Source organism: Micromesistius poutassou (assembly GCF_964030765.1).
Source record: "Micromesistius poutassou genome assembly, chromosome: 14".
Lineage (NCBI taxonomy): Eukaryota > Metazoa > Chordata > Actinopteri > Gadiformes > Gadidae > Micromesistius > Micromesistius poutassou.
The window spans coordinates 10,615,772-10,634,841 of NC_140284.1; the positions used below are offsets into that span (position 1 = coordinate 10,615,772).

At 45.1% G+C, this 19,070-nt stretch overlaps 3 protein-coding genes across 3 annotated transcripts in view; 2 read left to right on the forward strand and 1 right to left on the reverse strand.

Annotated features, from left to right (window-relative positions):
• Window positions 1–10,464, forward strand: part of lrp2a (low density lipoprotein receptor-related protein 2a) — a gene marked incomplete at both ends in the record, with an annotated part of 64,379 nt that extends 53,915 nt beyond the window's left edge. The window contains 15 exon segments of the mRNA XM_084478984.1: window positions 213–344; window positions 733–876; window positions 1,394–1,559; window positions 2,169–2,297; window positions 2,672–2,892; window positions 3,576–3,755; window positions 4,104–4,223; window positions 5,831–5,921; window positions 6,575–6,642; window positions 6,971–7,088; window positions 7,289–7,409; window positions 7,592–7,702; window positions 9,812–9,928; window positions 10,021–10,092; window positions 10,288–10,464. Coding sequence (XP_084335110.1) covers window positions 213–344; window positions 733–876; window positions 1,394–1,559; window positions 2,169–2,297; window positions 2,672–2,892; window positions 3,576–3,755; window positions 4,104–4,223; window positions 5,831–5,921; window positions 6,575–6,642; window positions 6,971–7,088; window positions 7,289–7,409; window positions 7,592–7,702; window positions 9,812–9,928; window positions 10,021–10,092; window positions 10,288–10,464 — 1,967 coding nt within the window.
• A 789-nt stretch (window positions 10,465–11,253) lies between these two features.
• LOC311358845 (retinol dehydrogenase 7-like) lies at window positions 11,254–15,843 on the reverse strand (the record flags this gene model as incomplete). The annotated part of the gene is made up of 6 exons (XM_084478949.1): window positions 11,254–11,471; window positions 12,154–12,317; window positions 12,701–12,959; window positions 13,181–13,496; window positions 14,251–14,283; window positions 15,760–15,843. 6 exons carry the CDS (start codon window positions 15,841–15,843, stop codon window positions 11,254–11,256), a joined length of 1,074 nt encoding a protein of 357 aa, XP_084335075.1.
• Window positions 15,844–16,089: 246 nt separating this feature from the next.
• Window positions 16,090–18,727, forward strand: tmem41aa (transmembrane protein 41aa). Its single transcript, XM_084478988.1, has 5 exons — window positions 16,090–16,327; window positions 16,614–16,764; window positions 17,113–17,274; window positions 17,698–17,836; window positions 18,002–18,727. The coding sequence occupies exons 1-5, from the start codon at window positions 16,149–16,151 to the stop codon at window positions 18,220–18,222; spliced, it is 852 nt and encodes a 283-aa protein (XP_084335114.1). The 5' UTR covers window positions 16,090–16,148; the 3' UTR covers window positions 18,223–18,727.
• Window positions 18,728–19,070: the final 343 nt, after the last annotated feature.

Consider the following 19,070-nt stretch of genomic DNA (forward strand, 5'->3'; position numbering starts at 1 on the left):
GTCCTATCTGCTTGTGTCCTCTCTCCTCGGGCCCCTGCTGATCTCGTTGTGTCCTCTCTGCTTGTGACCTCTCTCCTTGCATCCTCTCTCCTCTCTCCTTGCGTCCTCTCTCCTTGCGTCCTCTCTCCTCGGGGCCCCTGCTGATCTCCTTTTGTCCTCTCTCCTTGCGTCCTCTCTCCTTGCGTCCTCTCTCCTCGGCCCCTGCTGTCCAGACGTGGATGAGTGTGAGGTGTTCGGGACGTGTCCCCAGGCCTGCAGGAACACCAAGGGGAGCTACGGCTGTTTCTGCGCCGCCGGCTTCCACTCGGTGGGGCAGCCCCACGGCCAGGAGTGCGCCGCCGCGGGTAACACACCACCGCACTTAATGTGACTCTACATCCTCTGGCCTCTTCACACTATTGTTTTCCTGTACACTGTGAATCGCATATTGTACATTGATACAAAGGAGTGTATGCATTCTTAGCATAGAAGAATGCATACACGGTGGCCCCGGCGGGAATCAAACCTGCATGCACAAACACACTACAGACAAACACGCTGACGCACGCACACACACAACCACACACGCACACACACGCAGACACACACACACCCACTCTTTGGCAGACCAAGCAGTTGAGCTAGGCAGGACCGATCTTGTCTTTGAGGTGAACACATTTCTGTCATTTGTAACTAGTTGTAACTAGTTGTAACTCTTGTAACTAGTTTGTCTTGCTATGTTTTTATCTGCAGGAAACCCTCCAGTGCTGCTGCTGCCCGACAACGTCCGCATCCGGCGCTTCAACCTGTCCTCGGAGCAGTACTCTGACTACCTGGACAACTCCGAGCACATCCAGGCCCTGGACTACCTGTGGGACCCCCAGGGGGAGGGATTGAGTAAGGCTGCCCCCCCCTCCCTCCCTCCCTGAATATCATATCATATATCAGTATATATTATCATCTCATCATATATTTTCCACTGCAAAGGAGTATCATAAATACTAGGGGTGCACGATAATTATTATATAATTATACACCTGAGTGACAGGGGCCGTCCTTATCCCACCTCTTGCGAACCTCGACCCTACGCCATATCCCGCCCCTTGCAGCCCGCACCCCTAAACCCCCCGTTGATTCTACTGATGTCTGAGCGACGCCGATGTCCGCATATCGGGCATCAAGTGTGAATAAAAATCCAAAGCTTTTTGGGTTTGTTCATAGTATTAATGTCATGATCATATATATGTATATGTGTGTGTGTTATCAGTATCAGCCTTTAGGAGCTGAAAGTTATCGGTTATAGGTATCGGTTAAAAAGTTATCGTGCATCCCTAATAAATACAGATTTTTGTAGTCATTTGTAGTATTCCTTTAAAATGTTCTGATTCTCACACGTTCATCCCATGTCCTCCAGGCGTGGTGTACTGGTCCGTTCTGGGCCGCGGCTCCCAGTTCGGCTCCATCAAGCGGGCGTACATGACCACCTTCGAAGACAACGGGAACAACCCCGTGAAGGAGGTGGACCTGAACCTGCGCTACGTGGCCAACCCCGAGGGCCTCGCCGTGGACTGGATCGCAGGGTAACTCCCGGACATGAGACCCCCCGAGCCAAATGCAGTCAGGGTTAGGGTCGCTGCATAAAAGTCCCAGGAGCTAGTTCACTAAAGGGGACATATTATACCACCAGGTGTGATTGTGATTAGCCATTACAAGCCGGTTTGAAAATGTGCCGCTTCAGACATCACAGGTGGGCGTGTCCACCTAGATTTGTGCTGGATAGATCAGTCTACCAGCCTACCCAGTGGACTGTAACACTGCTCATCTATCCGTCATACATCTACGTAGGTGGACACGCCCACCTGTGATGTCAGAAGCGGCACATTTTCAAAACGGCTTGTAATGGCTAATCACACTCACACCTGGTGGTATAAAATGTTCCCTTTAAAGTGGACACTGTGCAGAAGAGAAGCTTTAGGACAATGTTAGCAATGTTAATGTTAATCAAATCAAATTGTATATTCAGCATATCTCGTGCAAACTAGTATGAGAAAGTCAAGTGAAACAACAAGACACAAGTTCAATGTTTTTCCTGATAGTGGTAGTGCATCAGAGAAAGTACATCTCAACAAAGTGTGTTCTAGATTCAACCCCAGACATCGTCTACAACCATGTGTCTCGTTCCCTCCCAGACACATTTACTGGACGGATGCGGGGACTAATCGGATCGAAGTGGCCGAGTTAGACGGCCGCTACAGGAAGTGGCTGATCTATACCGACCTCGACCAGCCCGCCGCCATCGTGGTCAATCCTTCACTTGGGTAAGAGGAGTAAATGGTACACAGACTGCATTTATAGAGCACTTTTTTCTAACCAGTGGCCACTCAAAGTGCTTTACAATATCGCCTCACATTCAGCCATTTATACACACATTCGCACACCGACGGCGGTGTTTACCATTTAAGGTGACAGCCAGAATCGTCGGGAGCAGTTAGGGTGAGGTGTCATGCTCAGGGACACCTCGACACTCTAGCTAGGAGGAGCCGGGGATCGAACCAGCAACCTTCCCGTTACCAGCCAACCTGCTCTACCTCCTGAGCCACATGCCGCCACAGGAGTCAACCCCTGTTCCCTTGCATCCAGTCCTTTGTGAGTGAAACGTGTTTAACGAACGCTCTGTGTTTGGGACGGACAGCACCATGTACTGGACGGACTGGGGCCGGAGACCCAGGATAGAGTCGGCATGGATGGACGGCCAGCACCGGCAGACCCTGCTGGACGAGGACCTGGGCTGGCCCACGGGCCTCACCATGGACTACCTGAACGGGGACCGGCTCTACTGGTGTGACTCCAAGGAGAACGTCATCGGCTCCATGAGGCCGGACGGCGCGGACAGGAAGGTCCTCGTTTCAGGAGGTAAAGATGTTTCAAAATAAGGGATTTCAGAAAGAATTTGAATACACTCCCTGTTGCTTCTGCCACAAGCAGTTACATATTGTTCATGTTGTTTGTTTAAAGGACAATTCCGTTATTTTGAAGGGGGCTGTTTACGTTTGGTTGTAGTCTTTTCGCTCGGTTCTAGCCCTACTGTTGAGACGGAGAACCGAGCGAAAAGACTACGACCAAACGTAAACAGCCCCCCTTTCCGTTTCTGGTCAACGAGCAATGAGTCTTCCAACAGAAATCAAATTTACAAAATGCCAAATAAAACACGACAGAAACTGTATTTCGCTACGATACTTGATTTGAAACCTCAACAAACACCACTAACCACTCGGTAAGTTGCATATTTCTGAAAACAAACGTTTAGAGTAAGATTTTAAGGACAGGTTTGTGAATGCCCGTAGCCAGCCATTCTGAAGCAGGCAGGGTTGATTCTAAATGAGCCAAATAGCCGAGACAGGACCAATAACCAAAATTTTGGTGTCAACCACTCCCACAACCACTATTTAATCCTAGACAACCCAGAAAGTTGGCTCAGTGTTCAAAATACCAGAATTGTCCTTTAACGTGCTTATTATTCGAGCACTAAATGTGCACATGTAGGGGTATGTGTGTGTGTGTTTATATTGCCGATTGCAACGTTTCCCTGGCTGCAGACATCGGGAACCCGTACAGCCTGGATGTGTTTGAGGGGCACGTCTACTGGACCACCAAGGAGAGGGGGGAGGTGTGGAAGACGGACAAGTTTGGCAACGGGAACAAAGTCAAGGTTCTGACCATCAACCCCTGGCTGACCCAGGTCCGCATCTATCAGGAGCACCGGCACAACCACTCAGGTGAGCAGACGTGTCCGTAGGGTGACCCAGCTGGTCAGGTTAAAACTGATGGGTTAGGATGGAGACCTTCAAAGTTAGAGTCTAAGGACTTCACAAGCCCACATTGTATGACGACCATCTAACCCTCATTGTCTATTTCATTCTTTCATTTCTTTTGGATTCATTCATTTTATTTTGATTATTTAAAAAAATATCTATAATTTTATATATATTTTTTTTCTCATGGTTAGGTGTTCGGGTTAGGGGTCAGTTTTTGGGGTCAGAGTTTGTGTCAGGGGTCAGAGTTTGGGTCAGGGTTAGGGGACAGGGTTTGGGTTCTCAGGTGTTGACCACGTCCTCTCCCCTCAGTGCTGAACCCCTGCAGGGACGCCTGCAGCCACTTGTGCTTGCTGCGCCCGGGCGGCTACACCTGTACCTGTCCTCAGGGCTCCTCCCTGACTGGCTTCAGCTCCAACCAGTGCGACGCAGGTACACTTCAGTGGCACCGCTGTTCCCATGTCTCGTAATGTAATGTGAAATAACTTTACATTTTTGATTACATTATTCATTTCCCCATTGTCCCATGTTTTATATTATATTTAAGCAATAGATCAAGACAGGCTGTGGTATGTGACTGACTGAAGTGATCTATTGCTTTTATAAAACGGTTACGTAAGTATGACGAAATGAAAGTCATAGACACCCTCAATTTTGAAAAAGCAAGAAAGTCAGAAATGCATTTTTTTTTAACAAATACAAAAAAGTAGTCCCTCCTGGCTGCCTGCAAAGTGTACGGCGGTTGCTAGAAGAGAGAAGGCTAGGCTAGAGACGGTAGCTTGGTTCGCCGGCAATTTAGCCTACTATCGAGTTCACTCACCGTGTGCCTATTGCTTTACAACATTTCCACCCTCTCCAACAATCAACATATTTTTAGGCTTCAGTGAACTATGCTATTGCTTTTATATATAAATAAACAGTTCAAGTTAGGCGCAGAGGGATACTGAACTCTGTAAACTAGCTGTGTATATACGCTCAATATTTAACAGTTACATATAGTTACAATTACAATATATAACAGGAACCAATCAGATCGCTTGATTTAAGCCACCTGTTTTATAATGTATATTATATCATACGAAACATAAAATACACTGTATACAACATAGTGCAAACTGGATGATGACAATGCTTACAAAAAAAGCGCAAAAATGTAGAAAAGTAAGAATCCTAATAAAATAAAGACATCAACAACATGAAACAAAAACTTAACACAGGACCCTACAAGATCAGTGTGTCTTCAGCAGTGTTGGGGGTAACGAGTTACAAAGTAACTGTCACCTTAAATGGTAAACACCGCCGTCGGTGTGCGAATGTGTGTATAAATGGCTGAATGTGAGGCGATATTGTAAACAAAGTAAGTACGGATTACAGTAACTGTCAGGAACGGTTACAAGGTTGGGAAGGACCCAAATGCACGACAAGGGAGATTCACAACAAAAGGCTTTACTTACTTACATATGAACAAGAACAAGGCAAAAAGCACCGTGACAAAATACACCCTCAATAGTGTAGGTAGTATGTTCAATGACATTGGACAAAACACAAACTAGACACAGGTGAGGGGCGGAGACACATAATCACAAGACAAACCAGGGACGACAAGGAACAGGAAGTGAATTATGTGACACCAACCCATAACCGTAACAGTAACGATATTACTTTTTGGGGTAACGAAGTAAAGTAACGCATTACACTAAAAATATCGGTAACTACACTACTTTATTAGACTAAAGGAACGCGCATTCCTGCGTTACCCAAGCCATTTGCCTGTGTAAAGTTCCGATCTGTTTAAGTGTTGCATGCATGTGTGCTGCCTGTGTGTGTGCTGCTTGCCTCGGCACGTTGCCATAGCGATCGATTTGAGTGACGTAGCTGCTGGTGCTAAAGTAATCTCATTACAATTTAAGTAATTAACAAATTTAAGTAACACATTTTTCGGAGTAACTACCCCAACACTGGTCTTCAGTGCGCCTGCACACGTGTGTGGTGTGTGTGTGTGTGTGTGTGTGACGTTGTTGTGGCTCCTCCCCCTGCAGCCATCGTGCCTCCGTTCCCCATGCCACCCGCCTGCCGCTGCAGGAACGGGGGTACGTGCTACACCAACGAGGGCGGGATTCCCAAGTGCAAGTGAGTCTCAGCCACAGGGTTTGACCCTTGACCCCTGACCTCTGATCCCTGACCCCGCCTTTAAACAACGCCATCAGGCTCTGTTCGTCGGCTCTGTCCGCTCCCCTGGACACGGCCCTTCACCAGAACCTCGTCATAGGATAAACACAGGTGTCGCTCATAACACTTATTATGGGTTGGCTACTTTTATGTGACGTCTTCACTGCTTTCAGTCCCAAAAAATAATGGACTGAAAAAATTTGCAGATCCATAATTAGTATGATGAGTGACAGCTGTGTTAATTCTTTCACAAGTCTTGTAGCATGTCCTTTATTGTCGAGTTATGTCGCTGAAAGCCTGTAGCGTAGGACTTGGTGGATGGACGGCTGCATTATCTGTACACTGACTAATAGTCGTTAATTATTGAGGACTTTTAATGTGAAAAGACCGAAACAGGAGTGACATCTGGTTTATAGTAATAAAAGATGACCAGCGTCCTTTACAGATGTATGTGCACAATGTTAATAAATGTACCCAGAGATACATGTTGCGGTTTAAAGACAAACACTCCTACACGTAGCTCCACTTCTCCCTGGTCCGGAGGGGAGAGACACGGTCATAATGTGGGACCGTCAGTGTAAAGGACACTGTGTTGTTTTTGTTTTGTCGTCTAGATGTCCGTCTGGCTACACCGGCAATAACTGTGACCTGGGGAAGTCCAGGGCTGCCCCGGCCGGAACAGGTACTGCTCTTCACCTCTAACTCACATACATGATCTAATAATATAATAATATGACAACAGGCAGGCCGTCCTGCTGGACTTCTGGTGGGAGATATGAATGACTGGTAGTAGTATTACTACTTACTATTCCTAGTATTTATAGCACACAGTCTTAAACTCTTGACCTTAGCGAGACACTCAGCAACAGGGTTTTGGGCATGCACGCTCCACTAAGTTAATGGGTGATTCAGAGTTCATTAAATGATTGGTTCCTCCAGCAGAAACAGAGTAATAGTAAGAGTAATGTTGAGTCATCATCACAATCTAACAGTGAAGCATTTCCTCCTAGCTGTGGCCGTGTTGCTAGCTGTTATCATCATAGTGGCGACCGGTGGCTTGGTCGCTGGACTCTTCCTCAACTACAAGCGAACCGGCTCCCTCATCCCCCCCATGCCCAAGTTACCAAGGTAAGCCACTTCCTCTTCCAATTTTCTTTTATTAAATAAATACACATTTTCATCGTATTATTTATGGAGCTCTGTATGCCCAAGCTCTTATTAAGCCATCAACATTGCACAACAGTAAGATGCTTCGGATTTAGGAATGTCTGCCTCATACAAGCGTCTACTCCTCATGCTCTTCCTCCTCCCTGACTGTGTGGTAACAGTCTGAGCAGCCTGGTGAAGTCCGGTGACACGGGGAACGGCGTGACGTTCCGGTCGGGCGACAATGTGGACCTGGGCCCCTCTAACATGGGCGTGTCCTTCATCGACACTGCCATGCAGATGGTGACTGACACACACACACACACACACACACACACACACACACACACACACACACACACACACACACACACACACACACACACACACACACACACACACACACACACACACACACACACACACACACACACACACACACACACAGCTGACCCCCCTGTCCTCGTCATGTGATCCCTCCACAGGATGAGAACTTCGCCATGGAGGCGGGGAGAAAGCCAATCACGTTTGAGAACCCCCTGTACGCCACCGCCGCTGTACTGTCCGGGGATCCCGCCGTCATTCACGCCACACAGGTACCCCTCACATGGTTACGAGTCCCAACCAGGGGTATGTGAACCCTAGGGTTTGATATGTACCCTAAAAACAAAGATGACCTTTTCGATGTGAACGTCAGGGGCTGTATTCACAAAGCTTTTTATCTTACCGCTAGGAGTGCTCCTAACTCGCGCTAAAACATTTTTATGTAGGAGTTTTTTCTTAAAAGTTATTCACAAAGCCGCTGAGACCTACTCATACTAAGGATAAATCACTAAGAGTGAACTAAGAGTAACGCCCCCTAACGCCCCCTTACATCGATTCTCGTGCACGAGTTTTGAAGCGGTCAGTACGGTGATTGGCTGTTGAGTGCCGGCGGTCTCCGTGAAACTCATTCGCAACTTCCCACAAACGAGCCCACTAAATCAACGAAAAATAAGGAAATAGCCTAGGCTACAAATGAAGTCCTATCAAACAGTTATGGACAGTGCAGTTAGCAGAATACACGCACGATGACAAGTTTGTGCAGACCACGATAATGACGTTGTATGCACGTTAAAAAGAGAGCCAAAGCAAACAATAAAAATACGTAAATTGCATTATATCAAGGAAGTAATTAAAAGCACCCTGCAAACTATTATCCAATGAGCATATTTCCAGCACTTAAAGTTTGGGCGTAGCCAGAGATTGTAATTAAGGTGCGCCTGTGAGAGTTTGGGTGGCCTCAAGTTCACAGTGATTTACCGGCTGTTAGAATAACTGCTGCAAGTGTCCAGTGGAAGCCAGGGTCCGGAGCGATCGATACGACCATCCTGAAAGCAGCCCTGGCTCTCCACTAAATCACTCCACGCTGTACATGGGGGAATGAAATGTATGGATATAATCGCAAAATCCAATAGGGGGGGTTCCTTCACAGCCCCGCTTCTGTGGTAGCGAATGCGTGGACCTAGACCGGTCACTACGCAGTCCTAGTGCAACGCGCACCGCGCTCTGTCACATTTTGCTTTAAATTGAAAGAAATCGTTGTAATGAATTAATTCTGAAAATATTTAGGTGTGCCAGGACCACGCTTGGGTGTCCCAGGCACACCCATGCACACCCGTGGTTACGTCACTAAACACTTTAAATATCAGCCCATACCACCGTTCAAGTCCTCCAATCATGATGAATGAAGGAGAAGACAACGTGAAACGCAAGCGAAAGCCCAACTGGTCCGACTCCCGACTCCTTACTGAGCTGATTATAAACTCAATACAATACATTATCTTACAATAAATGATTAGATAGTAATCATAAATAAGAGTAGTTATAGGCCTATTATTTTTTACTTCAAACCATTTATTTTTATTTGAAATAAATAATGATGATTAAAGTGTTGTATTACTATTAATACATGAGACAAATAATGATGGGTTAAGTGATTTATTTATATTTATATATTAAATAATTAAGGATGATTAAAGTTACATTTGTAACATTGCCCCCTTGTGTTTTAACCATCACTGATGGTTGTGATATTCCTAAATTGACGTCATTGCAAAGTTACATTTTCCCTGTTGCTAAATATCGGATTGTTATTCACTAATTCCACAACAAGTTTGATACCCTCACGATTTTGCCTATATCGCCTTATCAATTCACAGTTCACAGAGACATTTCGTCTAGCAGCCATTTTCCGATTCTTTGTGAATAGGTCTTACTGAGTTAGGAGTCCTCTCGAGGACTTTTAAGCTCTCCTAGACTTAGGTGCTACTTTTATGCCTAAAATACTTTGTGAATTGCTCTCAGTGAAAAAAGTTAGGAGTCCTAAATTTAAGACTGACACGCCCATTATTTTTAGGAGTTACTCCTAAATTCGCCACTTATGACCTACTTTTAGCCCTAAGATTCTTTGTGAATACGGCCCCATGTGAATACGGCCCTCGATGCAAACGTCAGGGTTTGAACCCAGAAGCTTTTAGACACTGACATCAAGGATGGAACCCTGAACCTTTTTGACGCTGACATCAGGGTTTGTACCCAGAACCTTTTTGATGCTAAAGTCAGGATTAGAACTCCTTTTGGTGTGAGGGTCCAGCATCTCGACCACTAGTTCATGTTCTAGTTTCATGTCATTGTAGCTCACGGTGAGTTCTTTGGTTCTCCAGGTGACTGTCAACATGAGCGGAGAGCAGCTGGCCAACAACTTTGCGAACCCCGCCTTCAACATAGACCAGGGGGCGGTGGTGGTGAAGACCGCCACAGCAAGTGACCAATCAGCCCAGGTTAGACTCTCCAGCCACATCAACAAGCACCGTGGCTATTACCGTGAGGCTGATGTCAGGGTCTTCACCGTGGATTGTTGTTGTTGTTCCAGGAGTCCAAGTGGAGCTTCTTCAAAAGAAAGTTGAAGCCAAGCACGACTTTTGAAAATCCAGGCTATTCAGAGGTATAGAGAATGTATATACATCCTTTGAAAAAAAACAATAAAATAAAGTATTTTTGCACCTTTTGACACGACACAATCACAAACCAATATATTTACACGAGTATTACAGCAATATACTTTCAATTTGATCAAAATATATACCAATACTAAAAATTCCATACTGATATGTAAATTTACTTTCTGATTGTGGTTTAGATGAAGAATGAAAAAGGGCTTGCAGACAGCGGTGTGGGCGGAGGCAGTACATCAGACCCGTCCCCCTTCGTCCCTCCTGCCAAGCCCCAGAAGAAGGATCGTTCCACCACCTTCTCCCCAACAGAAGACACTTTCAAAGACACGGCCACCCTCGTCAAAGAGGACAGTGACGCCTAGACCCGTCGAGATTACAAACACACACTTTGCACAGAATTTATTTTTTTATGCAGCCTGTGTACAAACCTCCAATATGTAGAGATTATGAGACGTACGATCTATAGCAAACATGGATCGTTTGATATATATATATATATATATATATACATGGTCGACAATACATACTATTGTTTAAGAGATCTGTACACACACACGTGATCTATAGCATACATCAAAGGAGTCTTTTTTTTTTGACAATGCCTTCCGAAAGTCTCTCACGCCAATTGTTTGAGTGATTACTTTTTTTAATTTGATGTACTATATGTATATCTTTGCACTGACGCTGCTTATAGGAATGTTTTTGAATATGTTGTATATTTGTAAATTTGAAAAAGTAAGATTCTGTCAATATCTGGCATTTTGAAATAGATGATCTTCTGAATAAAGCTACACCAGCAAAATGAAACAAGACTGTGTTGTATAGTTTAATCATGATAGATTATTACAATTGCATTACATGATCATATATTTGTCATTGAACAAAAAGTAAGTCAATTACTCAATCTTTCATGTTTAATATACCTAATTTTAGTTAATAGACAGTATGAAAGTAGAAAATATGACATGCAAAAAGTTGTCCATTTCGAACGACCTATGACCTGTCACTTGAGCATGATCAAACTAATTTCTGCTTTGCTGACTTTGTGATATTCCAGCCAGGGTGATCATTTTCAGTAATAAATCATGAAACAATGGCTAACTCCTAGACAATGTTTATCAGTACTTTGATTGCATTAAAGGGGTACCCACTCAGACAGCTCTCGGGGTTGGGAACAGCAGGCCGAGGAAGAAGTCAATCACGACGGTCGGACAATAGGACAGCGGGAGCCAGAAGAGCCGGGCATCACAGCCCACGCCGTAGCGGGTGCGTGGGTAGCGGGCCGTCAGGGCGTGCTCCATGCAGCTGGTCACCTTCGTGAGGTCTGGGCTGCACATCAGCCACAGGTTGAATTTCTGGTACTTCAGAACTGAAGCACACCGGGAGGAAACAGCCAAGTCGTTTAACAGACTCATAGCAAAGCGAGGCAGAAAACATTGACGAAATCTAAGCGCTGTACAAGCAAGTGTCTAAGGAAAAGAAAACGTAAATGTGTTTGAGCAGAGTGGCCGAAGTAGAACTTCTCCCCCTTGGGCCTGACATGCAGGTCGGGTTGAAGGAGATCGGTCTTTAAATGGATCAAAGCTAAACTACCCCAGGAAGGCCTTGGACAGGGAACTCTCCCGGAACAGGGAATGCTCCCGGAATAGGGAACGTTACCAGGGCAGGGGAACGCTCCCGGGACAGGGGAACGGTCCCAGAACAGGGGAACTGTCCCGGGACAGGGACAGTCCCAGATGGGCCCCCCAGGGTCCCTGAAAATAACCTTGGACGGGGAACTAAGTTTGCAGACCACTGACCCGGCCCAGGGCTCCCCCAAAAAAAGACATCCGGGTGACTTAAGATAAAACAAGTGTATTGGTACAAAATGTTGGCATGAATACTGATTCTGTACGTGTTGGGGTAACCCCTGAGCTACAGGAATCTGAACCGAAGAGTCTTTTTTTTAATGAGTGCCGGTACTCAAAAAAATTACATAATAGGAGAGAGGAGAAAATGAATGAAGTCTCTGAAGCATTGTAACCTTTGGAGTAAAAACAACACATCCTTACATTGGTCAAAGTATTTGGGCCCATAGGAGTTCTGGACCTCCTGCGGAAGGCGGTCCCACAGACCTCTGAGGTTCTCCTCCATGAGGTCGTGGCGGGTGACGGCGGTCTGGAAGAAGCCTGGCTCCAGAATACACACTTTGATGCCAAAGTGGGACATGTCCATTCTGGGAGGAGCCAAATAAAGCAAAAGTAAAGTAAAGTAAAGTACAATAATTAAGAATGTGTGACATATAAAAAAATATACAAAATTTAGTAACCTGCTTGTTGCGGCATCTGAATTTTTTTTATTGTATTCATTTATTCATCAAGTATTCATTTGATTATAAACACGATGGAACTAAACACATTTAAGTAAGGTGGTGTAAATACTAACATATAAAACCCAGGTCTCTACGCTATATAACATGGAGACAAAGAAGTCAAGATCAAAGCCAGTTTTAAAGTGAAACAAAACAATTCATTTGAATGAATGAATGAATGAATGAATGAATAATGGGCCAGATTAGAAACCAAATAAAAACCACAAAAGTTCCTTCTCGACCCATACCTGAGGACGTTGGAGAAGGACTCCACTCCGTACTTGGAGATGGAGTAGCCTCCGCCCAGGACGGCCACCCTGCCCAGCACGCTGGCCACGTTCACCACCCTGCCACGGGCCTTCTTCAGCAGGGGCAGCAGCTCCAGCGTCACGCCGACCACGGCCACCAGGTTGACGTCCAGCACCTTGGTGAAGTCCTCAAGCTGCAGCCAGTCTGTGGGCCCGACGGGCAGCGACCGGCCTGCGTTGTTCACCAGCCCCCACAGACCTAGCGCGGGGGGGGAGAGGGGAGGGTGGAGGGTAGTAGTAAGCATATCTCTCCCAGTACTCAATTCTGACTGACACGGTGTACTGATACTGGTGCCAGTGTTGCCAGATTGGGCCAGATTTCCCTCCCAATCTGGCAACACTGACTGTTGCCCCCCCGCCCACCTGCCCTCCCTCCCTCCTCCCTCCCTCCTCACCTCACCTCACCTCACCTCACCTCACCTCGCTCGCCGACCTCGGCGCTCACAAACTCCCGCGCGCGGCGGACGCTCTTGGCGTCTGTGACGTCGAGCAACACCGTCTTGAGTCTGTGGGAGGCCCCGGAGGAGAGCTCGGCGGCGCCCTGCTCCGTCAGACACGCGGCTATCACGTTGAAGCCCTTCCGGTCCAGACCTTTGGCCAGCAGGTTCCCGAAGCCGCTGTCGCAGCCGGTGATGAGCACATGCTTGGTGTGGAAGCTGTCCAGCTTGCAGGAGTCTCGGATGTACCAGCCGAAGAAAACGATGGAAATGACCACACATATTAAGGCCAAATATCCCTATAGGAAAGAAACATATAAATAAATGTGTGTTTGTTTCCCTCATTTGATATTTTTTTAAAGGGGACATATTATGAAAACAACACTTTTCCTTGGATTTGGGGTATTGTTTTGGGTCTCTGGTGCTGCCACACACATACAAACTTTGAAATAAGTCTGTACATGCTTTTTTGAGTGAGATATGCATTTCTGAAAGTACCCCGTCTACAGTTACCAAACAAACGAGTCCGTTTCGGAGCCCCCTCCTAGGAGGGGGGCACATTTTGAATATCCAATCAGAGCATAGATAAGATTCTGTGGACCAGCGTACAAGCGTTGAGCAGAGATGTTCATGCATTTCATTAGCAGGGAGATTCCATACAAAAATAGATGTCTAATTTGTCAGCCATTTGACTGCCTGGCAGGAAGTCCGGCGGAGCTGCCTGACTGCCGCTGAGCTCCCCCCGTCAGAGCTGTCGGACTGCCGCCGAAGCAGCAAAACAGCTTCAAAAACATGTTTTCTGGAATATACTATGTACTATGTTTATACTATGTTTACTTGTTGGGAAAACACCATAATATGTCTCCTTTAAATATCCATGATTTTTTTCATTATTTTTAACACAGCTGTAAGATGGCGACATCTGCTGGCGATTTACGATATAAAACAATGTCGAGCTATTTATATAAGCCTGCTTTATAATGATGATAGACTGTAGAACGCTGTAGCCTCAACACTGAAATATGTAAACAGATTCAAATTTGTATGGCTTACCTCACAACAAGGCATGAAAACACTGTAAGCATCCTGTGGGGAAAAAACATAATACATTACAACGAACAAGGCCTATGATACTATCTCTGATACTATCTATAGTGCAGTGAATACAATTTGGTGCAACGCATGCAGAAAACAAATCTCAATCATTTTCCCTTTAATCAGGGTCAAACATGCCAATCATATGTACATTTAAAACCTTTAAATCAAAATGTGATAATATGAAAATATTATAAATATACTTAAACGATTATCTGCAAAAATAGTTTCAATTTGTGAAAAGTTTAATGACCAAAACTCTTCACAATACAAATTCGACATAATGTTATCCGACCATGCATTTGCTAAACAGTTGTACATTAAGTACAATATATTGCATTCATGTACACGCAGAAACAGATTAAAGATTTCTAGATGGGATTTAGTTTCACCAATTACACCCACAAATCAAACCACTGTTTGTACTGATACATACCATAGCTGGGCTCGATCGTAGTGTCCTTTAAGAGAAAGAAAATCATATATTTATGCTTACTTATTCAAACTTTTTGTGAGAGTCAAATAAATGTGACTACACTCAGCTGCTGTCGACTACAGTAAGCCATCAAACATTTGTGAAACACTTTCAGATTGCGCAGTAGGGCGGAACGTGGTTCTGGCACGTCCAATCAAAGACATTCACTGGATTTTACAACGACTGCAAGCAATGAAGGCAAGACTCACTTCAGACAGGTATGACAGGCTTTTTTACTCTGTTGCCTTTTGACGTGGGGGCGGGATGGGCGTGGTTATTGGCTGGCGAAGTAAGGGGATATGCCTGTGTAGGTCAGTTAGTACCATAAACTGAATTATTTTCAAACTTTGAGAAAATACGATACTACAACACCTAAAAAGCTATGTTGTGTGTCAAGCTTCATCTGTCTAGACACGCCCACTCCGCTAACCCCACCACCACTTACAAGATTGCCACAAAGTGAGATGAAAGTATTGAAAACAAAAAAGTTTTGTAATTGCAAATTGTATTTAAAAATGTATTTAAAATATTTCCCTTACCTTATCAATGCTTTCTTGCCTTGGTTTGATTCTGGTACTCTGACACTTTGGTAGGCTACTTTGATATCTGGTACGCAATATATTAGTCGAAAAGTTTCAAATCGTTACGTTATGTATGACACTGCATATTTGTATTTAGGCCTACGTTGTTTGTAAACAAAACAAAAAAAAAGCGGAGGGAAAGGAATTCAATTATTACGATGGAGATATTGAAAAGTAAGAATGCACGTTTTAAGGTATTGAATCTATTTAAGATTCGATTTTAATCAAACATTAAATATAACATTACATGTTTTGTTGAGTAATATGTCTTGATTGTTTTGGTTTGTCCCAAATCGCATAGTTGATCTTTTTACTAGTAGGCTACATACTGCAGCTTCCCTAACATAGTACGCACTGTTGAAGACTGGTATGCATACAATGGGACATAGGTGACTGCACTGATTAGCACACCTGTAGTGACACCCACGCATCTTCTGCCGCGCCTGTGCAGAGGATTATGGGGCAGAACAGCCTAAAAAACCTGCTGGCTTGCATACTGCGAAATGTAACCAGATATAGTACAACATCCTGGTATTTTTGGCATACTGCCTTTTTTGCCAACTCTCACGCATCTGGCGTGTCCAACTCTCAATCCCCGCGTCAACAATCCCGTCAGCCCGCAATCCAACGCTCAATTCCACCCCCCCGCCCCATGGTGCCCTACGTCACTTCCGTGCAGCTGCTTGGTGCGACCACCATTCCCATCCCTCCCTTCGCCTAATACATCACTTTGTTCCGCCGTCTAGCTGTTCGACTAATCCGAAGTAGCTCTCTCTTTGTTGTGCGCGAAATAACCAACTATGCGGTCCACAGTTGGATTGGTCTTCGTCATTGGTGCAGCTACGTTATATCTGTATACGTTGTCCACGTATCTTCCCGTCGGGCCCCGACGTGTAACTTCTTCCCATGTCCGAGGGGAGAGTGTGAAGACAGCAGGAGACCCTGAGCTGTCACTTGTCAGCGAAGAGGAGCACAGCAGGTACAAGAAGCATCATCATGCTCACTATTCCACAGATGCAAGTGGGCATGACCAGTTATGTGTGTGCCATTCGTAGACTATTGCCCGATTCTTAATCTGCAATCATTACATTTGTACTATTGTACTGCCAGGCTTATTACAAGCTATGTAAATAAATGGTGGATCTAATATCCTATAACTGTGAGTCGTTCATAGACAGATAACCAGGATGCATGAATCTAGAAGAGACCGAAACTAAACATGCAGTGGTGACACGGTGAGTACAAAGGTATGCCTGTCTTGACAGGTTGAAGTTCCCCTCAGACTTGGAGGAATTGAGGGAGATGGCTGAGCTTCTTCAGTACTACAAGAAGGAGCACACGGGGTACCTTGTCCTGCTGTTTTCCAGTGCATACCTGTACAAGCAGTCCTTTGCCATCCCAGGATCATCATTTCTGGTAAGGAGTCTGTTGAGGCCTAGTGTCTTATAATAACTGGGAAGCGATGTGGATGCAGTACAGACAAGAAAAAACATCCACATCCTGTAATGAAGTTGTTTTATTTGTGTCATTCTGCTATTATATCAAGCAATGCATTGTATTTTACGTCATGAGAAAGGGTTTAAAAGAAGGGTAAATATTGTGTGTATGTGTTATGGAATTGTCAAAAATTAAAAAATGTGTGTCTCTATTTTATTGTACCTCTGCTTGAGCTGCTTGCTAATCTTATGGATTGATTAAGCGGGGACAATTGGATGGATGCGCACTGAGTCGCACGTTCACACCTTCTCATGTGTTGCCGTGCAGAACATTCTTGCGGGGGCTATATTTGGACTGTATCAGGGCCTTCTGCTGGCCTGTGTCCTGACCACTGTGGGGTCCACCATGTGCTATCTGCTCTCCCAAGCCTTCGGAAAGCACTACATCACCAGGCTGTTCCCGGACAAGGTCGCCCTTCTCCAGAAGAAGGTAGGCCGAGGGTCCTCTGCCGTAAATGGAAAATTAGCACATTTATGTAGCGCTTTACAATATTGCCTAACATTCACCATTCATACACACCTTCACACACCTACGGCGGTGTCAACCATGCAAGGCGAAAGCCAGCTCGTTGGAAGCAGTCAGAGTGAGGTGTCTTGCTCAAGGATACCTCGACACTCTAGGAGGAGCCGAGGAGCGAACTAGCAATCTTTTGACCACATGCCGGCATCTACTGTCTGAATGCTAAATAGCCCATTGTCTAAAGACAAGATTACATTGTACAGCTCTATCTGATTCCTCTCCTTACCTCTATTGCCCTGTAGCGACTTTCAGTTTATTGGCCAACCGTCAAAATTGTTGTTACATACCTGCAAAACAGGTTTATGGTTCGAAATCAGTTTTTTTAATCCCCAGGTGGAGGAGAACAAGGATTGCCTGTTTTTCTTCCTGCTCTTCCTGAGGTTCTTTCCCATGACGCCCAACTGGTTCCTAAACATGTGTGCCCCCATCGTCAACATCCCTGTGGTCTACTTCTTCTGCTCGGTCTTCATCGGTGAGATCCCTTTCTGTTACTAGTCACTTCTACGTCGCTCTTACAGAACAACCCGGTTTCTCGCACATGAGGCACCGTTCCTTGTATTTCCACGTGTGTCTGGTGTATTTGTTGTGGTCAGACTCTAAACGTTGTTCCGCCGTGGTGCCATGTTTCCCTCCGCAGGCCTGCTGCCATACAACTTTATCTGTGTGCAAACGGGCGCCATGCTGTCCGAGGTGTCCTCCCTGGACGACCTCTTCTCCTGGCAGCGTCTGCTCCAGCTGCTGGCCATCGCCTGCATGGCCCTGCTCCCCGGCGCCCTGATCCGCCGCTACAGCCAGAGCCGACTCAAAGCACGGCCCGCGGGGCCAGACAACCTCCCGGCCAATAAGAAGGCCCAGTGAGCCAGGAGGGGGTGGGGATAAGGACTGTCATTACCTCATCAGAATGAGGGAGTGTTAACCATGGTCAGTCTACTGCGTGGTGGAACACCGTGGTTGTGAGTGTCCGGAACATTTGGTTTAAGGAAGAGATTAAAAATGTATTTTTGAATTTTTGAAAGTCTGATTAAATCCCAGGGACTTTTATCATATTCTGGTGAGGGATGATTGTGTCTATATGGAAGATTCTCTGATGAATCGAGAAAAAATGGTGTCTATTTTAAGGTGTGATTAGGTTGTATGAATGTAAGGTTAACTGTGAATGCAAAGAGGAATCGGCTACTGCAAAGCTGTAATAAACTGCCAATTATTTGTCATACTAAGCTGTGTAAAGGCTTACATTTCAAGTGCCTGTATAAATTGTACAAATGTTTAATTCACTACCTCAGGTATGGATACATCGATGTATTTATGAATTGTACATATTGTTGACGATGATTATGTTTAAGTTGGTTTTAAGAGCTTTACAGTTTTGCATATCAGGTAACACTCTTGCAACTGTATTTCTGTTCAACTTGATGGTTTTTTAATAAATTATTCAAACTGCCAACCTTATGAAAAAGTACTATTGGTCTAAATTTGTTTGCGTTGTTCCATGATTCCCGTATCTAAAGTTAGAATGCAATACATAAATAACTGCGGCCAATACTTGAAACAAAGATGTTAAGACGGAATAGATTTAGAGAGAAATAATCCCTGGGTTGAATGAGTCATGGCTGGAGGGGTAATAATGTTTAGACACTTTGTATCATAATTTGATGAAGCGACGTCTGCAATGCAGAAGTAGCAAGTAGGTTTGATCAAATATGATT